The sequence below is a fragment of the Galeopterus variegatus genome, unplaced genomic scaffold (assembly GCF_000696425.1).
Source record: "Galeopterus variegatus unplaced genomic scaffold, G_variegatus-3.0.2 Scaffold947, whole genome shotgun sequence".
Taxonomy (NCBI): domain Eukaryota; kingdom Metazoa; phylum Chordata; class Mammalia; order Dermoptera; family Cynocephalidae; genus Galeopterus; species Galeopterus variegatus.
In genome coordinates this window covers 345777-352407 of record NW_007727058.1, presented here as the reverse complement: position 1 = coordinate 352407, position 6631 = coordinate 345777, and the positions used below count along the sequence as shown (strand labels likewise).

Below are 6631 nucleotides of genomic sequence, written 5' to 3'. Positions count from 1 at the left end.
GGTTTGGATCCCTATATAGGGATGGCTGGTTAGCTCACTTGGGAGAGCGTGGTGCTGACAACACCAAGTCAAGGGTTAAGGTCCCCTTACTGGTCATCTTTAAAAAAAAAAAAATGGGCAAAACACTTCAAATGACACTTCACAAAAGAAGATACACAAATGTCCAGTAGCACATGAAAAGATGCTCAATATCATTAGTCACAGGGAAATGCAAATTAAAACTTCAATGAGATACCACTTTATACCTATTAGAATCAGGCAAATAAAAGTACCAATAAGGATGTAGATTAACTGGAACTCTCATTTATTGCTGGTAGGAATACAAAATGATACAACCAATTTGGAAAACTCTTTGGAAATTTATAATAAAGTTAAACATACATCTATTCTATGAACCAGCAGTTCCACTCAGCTATATTCCCAGATGTGAAAGCATATATACACAAAAAGTCTTGTGCTAGAATGTTTATTAGCAGTTTCATTCATAATAGCCCCAAACTGCAAACAACCCAAATGTCCATCAACAGGAGAATAAACTGTGGAATATTCATATAATGGATTACTGTTCTGTAATAAAAAAGAATAACGATACACATAACAATATGGGTGAATCTTAAAAACAGTATGTGGAGGGTAAGAAGCCAGACACAAAAGAGCACTCACTGTACGATTCCATTTATATGAGGTTCACTAACATGCAAATCTAATCTGATAGTAATCAGAACAGTGGTTATCTCTGGGAGAAGATGATTAGAAGGGAACATCCTGTAAGGAGGAAATGTTCTCTATCATGATTTGGGTGATGTTAACGTGGGGTACACATTTGCTGAAACTAATAAAATTGTACATTACAATCTGTCCATTTTACTATATATGTTATATCTCAATAAAAAATATAAGATAAAAATGCATTAACAAAGCTTTTAACCCTATCAATTTAAAGAAATGAACAGAGAAGGAAGGAGTGAGATACAGGAAAGTAGAAACAAAAAACAATTTAGTCTAAATAAGAAATGACTTTAAAAATCTATATTCATAAATATATATTTCATATATATAGAAATAAAGCTCCAGATGATACAACTGAATTAATAAGAATGAGGTTTTTATGAATAACTTTGACCCAAAATGACAGTGGCTTAATTAAAAGTAAAGCTTATTTTTCTGTTGCATAAAATTCCATGGAGCCAAGTTCCTTCTAAATTGCTGTCCCATATACTTTACATGTTCCTCATGTGCCAAGATGGTTGCTCAAGCTCCAGCGGCCACACATACAGCCCAGCCAGAAGAGAAGAAAGGGATGAAGAAGGGCTTAGCCTCCCTTTAAGGACATTTCCCAGAATTCACAACTAACATTTCTGTTTACCACACCTAAATCTAAGAGCAGCTTAAAAATGTAGTCTTTATTCTGATCAGCTATATGCCCAGAAGGAAGGAGAGGAAGGTACCAGGGGAGACGATTATCAATCTCTACTCTGGTCCTCTCCTTTACTTATCTAAATGTTCACATGTACCTTCTTTCCATACGCAGAACACGCTAATCCTCTTCCAAAAGGAGGCTACTTCAAAGTTTTGTGAACAAAGAAGAAAACTAGGAGCAGTGAAGTGCTCTGTATCATTAAAAAAAAAAAAAAAAAAGAGCTACCCTGGAACCACAGGGTAACAAGGGAAATGACCCAGCCACAGACACAGTAAGTACACCAACCTATCATCATCTCCCTAAACCTCAGCCCTCCCTTTTCCATACAGCCTAATTAAAGTGATCTGGTTATCAAGGCTCTAGCACCTGAAGGGAGAGGGGCAGAAACAGGCAGAAAATGCAGGCTGCAATTTGAGATGTAGTGCCCTAACCCCTCTCTTGCTCCTAGTTTCTCTCGCTTCCTCCTTCCCAGATGCAATACTAGCAAACTTAGCTACAAAGCTCCATGCAGAAATGCTGATGGCTATGAGGAGCACAGGCAGCAGAACCCAACTGGCTAAAACCATCGGTCCAGTTCACATCAAGATAGGCAGGTGCCTCCCCTCTCACTCTATGGTTTAAAAAGAATCTTCCTCAGCTTAATGTGAGCTGAGTTCTCTCTACTGTCCCCACACTCCGGGCAAGTAGAGATGCAGAACACACAGGAAGACTCTCCAAACATTTATTCAGTTGACATCTGAAATCTCCACATTCTATAACTGCCTCAACACAACTTGGAGTGTCCGTGGACATGGCCACTAGGGCACTGAGGAAAGGGGAGGACTGGGTTGCCCCAGGAAGGCTTGTGTGGCAGAGGCTGTCCATTCACACATGGATCCACAATGGGGTTCGGGGGAACCTCTCCCAGCCCCGGTCCACTGAGCCAGATGAGGAAGTTCTGGGCCTCGCACCTCTGCAGGGACCTGGCAATGCCTCCTTCACTCTCTCTGAGCCATCACCAAGCTGACTAGTTTCACAAAGTCTCAGGTGAGAGCCCTGAAATCTGAAGCAGGTCCAACGCTTGTTTCACCGCTGATGATGTCTCTTCTTTGGCTGATGTTCTCCAAGATGTCAAAGAGTCATGACACTCCACCTGGCAGGTGGGCTGTCCCTCTAGCTGGGATGGATTCATGCCCTTCTTCCCATCAGGCAGAGCACAGCCCAGGTAGGAGTGGCCAAGTCAGGTGACCAGAGAATCAGGCTGGGACACTTTCCAGGCCCCAGTGTCCCCACCAGGCTCTGTTGTGTGGATCTCTTCAGGGTCAATGGATGCCAACCAGAATTTGAGGAAAGGGCATCGGAAGGAATGGGAGGTCAATGGAGAGGCCTAGTGGGAGACTCAGAAAAAGGATGGGGAGTGGACTGGGGTGATCACAGGGTCACCAGGATGCCGAGGGGCAGCACCAGACACAAGAGTAGGATGAGGAACATCACTGGACACAAAGAGGTAGCCTGGTTCACCACTGCAACCATCCACTTACTGTAGAAGCCAATTTCTGTATAAACTCCTGGCACCCCTTCGCGACCACAGCCAATGCCCCAGCTCACAATCCCCACCTGGACCCATGTGTCATTAAATTCACAGGCCAGGGGGCCCCCAGAATCTCCCTGGAGAAAGAGAAAGAAAAAAACTGCAGGAATGGAATAGGATTCCCATCACGGCAGGCTGATTGCACTGCAAGATGCTGGGGAGACAGGCAAACAGGGGGCTTCCCTAGACACCCCAAAGGTCCTGCTAGGCCCAGGCTTTTGTGAATACAAGAACTGAATATGTGAATATGGGAATTGAAAAGTTAATAGGAAAGCTGTAATATGCTCCGAGGATATTATGACTGATCATTTCCCAAACCACAGTGATCGTTAAACATTTTGAATATCACCTCTGCATGGCAGCCCCTTACATTTTAGGCTGAAGTTGCTCTAGAACTAACCTATATAGCCAGCTCCCTCCACATTTTAAGTCCCACTCTCAGACATCCCACACACACCCCGACTCAAGCAGAACTCTGTATGTCCTTTCTGAAACTGCTCCAGTGGCGCCTAACCACCAACCACCTCAGTGAGAAACACAGGGTCCTCCTCAACCCCTCCCTCACCCCCACCCTCACCCCCCATGCAGTCAGTCACCAAGAGCTGACAATTACACCTCAACACACTTCCTTCACCCATCTCACTGCCCCAGGCCCTGCTCAATATCATTGCCCAGATGATAAAAACAAGTTCCTAGACTTCAGTCCATGCACCACACAGCTCAGGGAATCATTTGCCTAAAAGGCAAATCTGATCGTGTTCACCCTGCCCCACCTCCCAGTCCTGCCTGGGCACCATCTAGAAACTTGGCACAGCATTCCAGGCTACATGTATTCTGACTCCAACCCACTTCTGTGGCCACATTTACTACCAACTTATTCCAGGCAAGTAAAATGTTCCCTAAACATGAGAAGTTCCCTCTGTACATGCTGTTCCCTCTCCTTACAATGCTGTTCTCTTCTTTCCAAGAAATCCAAATACTATCCCCTAAGATCCAACTCAAATGGCTTCTCCTCAGGAAGGCAGCCTGGTGCAGAGGGAAGAGTGTGGACCTGGCAGTCATACAGGTACTCACAGGAGGACCTTGAACTGACATCTTTGGATCTCATCTTCCACATCTGTATAATAGGTATGATGTCTATGTTGCAGGGTTGTGATATGGGTTAACTGAAATAATGTGGGTTACTAATCACACTGGCATGGTGAGTGCCACATGGAAGGAACTCAATTAATGCAACGTATACTATTATAATGCATTACCCTCTCCCAACTTCTCCACACCCTAGCAGTGCCCCCAGGCAGCAAGGGCTGCTCCCTTTGGAAGGAACAGGCCAGGCCAGCTCAGGGAAGCCATAGAGGGCTTCTTCCCATGAAATCTCCTTAACTTGACTAGGGGGGATGGAGGAGATAGCAAATAACCCAGGCCCTGCCACCTGGAAATGAGGAAAGAGCCCATGAACTTACCTGACAAGAATCTTTTCCTCTTTCTTTATAGCCACAGACCATGCCTTTCACTACTAAATCCCTAGCAGATGACAAGTAATTCTGTATCAACTTATTACATTTTTGGTAGTGGATGATGTATTGGTCCACCTCCTGGAGAATTTCTGATGGAGGCAGGAACACTAAAAAAGAAGATCAGCAGTATGTGGATCTGCACAAGTGGATAGTAAGCCCCCAAGGACCCAGGATCCCCCTGGAAGAAGGGCAGTGATCATTATCCCCATTTGACACAGGAGAAAACTGAGGCCCAAAGTTGCCATGGGGGGAGGAGGATGTAAGAAGGAAAACCAGGAGAAGAGAAGGAAGAATATTTCAGGAGAGGGAGACACAGGGCCTTACCAGCCCAAAAAATCAAAACCAAGCATCTGTCACTCCAAATATCAATAGTAATAGTAACAGAGTGTCCTGTGCCTCAATAAAGCATCTTTACTTTCTAGAGTGGGATCAAAGACTCTCGAACAGGTAGCACCCCTAAAGTACCAAATCCAGTCTCTCCCCAAGGATAGGAGGCCCTACAGCCTCATCAACAAGGGTCTTTTGGCTCTGCCTTCACCCCCAGGACAGGAAGCTCCTACCCACCAAGGCAGGTACTTCCAGAGAGGAGCAGCTCTGATTAGCCAACAGCTCAACACCTCGTGAGCAGAAATCCACCCTGGAGAGAACTCCATAGCATCTGACTCTGTTCCCAGGGAACCTAAAACAACATTCACAAACCAGCTGGACACAGTGCCCCACAAATCTGCAAAAGGAGACTTTGGCCATGTGCTGCTTCTCTTGGCTGAGCAACTCCAGTTCCCAGAACAGGCAACTTTCCTAAATGGCTGCCATCAAATACTTGTGTTGCAGCAAAAGATCTCAGCCCAGTTTCTGGGGTCACCCAAGCCAACTGGGAACCATTACCCCTACTGCTGCTGAACTGCTTCCCCCTCACCCGCCTGCCAGGCAGTCTGCCTCCCTGTCCCTCCCTCTGCCTGAGTTTGCTTTCTGCCTCAAAGTCTCACCGCCTTCTGTTGTTCTGCCCCATCCGGTGACCCAGCACTTGGTCCCATCTTTCACCTGGAAAGTCTCCCTAGGGATGCAGATGGGCCGGATGGTTGAGGTAAAATTCACGGCGTAGAGGAGCTGGAGAAGGGCGAGGTCGTTTCTAGCGCTCACAATTGTTGAGAACTTAGGGTGGACAATGATGTTTTTGATGGGGATCACCAGACTTGTGTTTTCGTTACGGACACTCCGATCTCCTATCTTGACAGTGTACTGGAAATAGCTGTAGAAGAGAGGACATATCCCTCACAGAGACCCTGGGAAGCGTACCTTGTGCCTTTTCTACGCATTTCAGATGTTTCCCGAAGTGGCCCCAACCTCCCTCGCCACTCTCCCTCCCATCCTACCTCTGTCACCGAAAACTCCTCCATCACGCTCAAACGGGTTTGCCTGCCCCACTAAGTATTCCTAGTACCACGACTACCAGTGCAGAATCCCTGCCTTTTTTATTGTGCATGTTCTGTTTCTTTCGGCCAATTTGAGAGGGAACAGAACTGAGCGGGTGTTTGAGGAGGACAAGCCCGGCTCCACAGCTCTCACATCTCCACTTGCCACCCCTCACCTGAAAATACAGTGGGCGGCAGTCAGCACCCACTGTGACGTGAGCAGGGAGGCTCCGCACACGTGCTTGCCGTTGATCCTCAGGCTCACCTGCCAGGGCCACTTCCCCTCCTCGGCGTCGGTGCCTCCCACGATTTTCAGGTTGGGCCGGCCACACACTGGGGTGAAGAGAGTGGAGGAAGAACTCAAAGAAACAGGCCCTGTCTCCCCTGCGCCCGGGACTGCCCGGGAAAGCACCCGGTGCCCCTGAGACAGCCAAGGAAGCCGTGTCCTCCGGGCCTGAGGACAGCGCTTCAGATCCGCCGGCCACGGCCGCCTAGCGCAGACTACCCAGGCACAGTCGTGTCCTCCCAGACCCCCAGGGAGCCTCAACCGTCCCCTAGACGCCCACGAGAGTCACCTGGGCCAAACGCATACATATCGGTGGTCATCACACCCTTATTGGACTGGGTTGTCGCCGGGGATCCCGGAACCCCTACAGGGGGCGGCGGCGAGGACCCCTGAGCGAGCGGGCCCTCCGAGGGGAGCGGCGCCGCC

General features: G+C 47.7%; 1 protein-coding gene across 1 annotated transcript; it reads right to left on the bottom strand.

Annotated features, from left to right (window-relative positions):
• Window positions 1-2127: 2127 nt before the first annotated feature.
• Window positions 2128-6540, bottom strand: PRSS42 (protease, serine, 42). Its single transcript, XM_008573652.1, has 5 exons — window positions 6495-6540; window positions 6096-6252; window positions 5494-5756; window positions 4454-4614; window positions 2128-3067 (listed from the first exon to the last, which is right to left on the bottom strand). Exons 1-5 carry the CDS (start codon window positions 6523-6525, stop codon window positions 2831-2833), a joined length of 849 nt encoding a protein of 282 aa, XP_008571874.1. The 5' UTR covers window positions 6526-6540; the 3' UTR covers window positions 2128-2830.
• Between the last annotated feature and the right edge of the window lie 91 nt (window positions 6541-6631).

Bases quoted from the DNA above. Each gene is read 5' to 3' on its own strand.
- PRSS42 (XM_008573652.1), bottom strand. From the start codon at position 6,525: ATGACCACCGATATGTATGCGTTTGGCCCAG. The intron at 5,757-6,095 runs GTGAGGGGTGGC...TCTCTTCTACAG, and splicing joins GCCGCCCACTGTATTTTCAG to CTATTTCCAGTACACTGTCA. The intron at 4,615-5,493 runs GTGAGACTTTGA...CTTCTTTTTTAG, and splicing joins GGGCAGAACAACAGAAGGCG to TGTTCCTGCCTCCATCAGAA.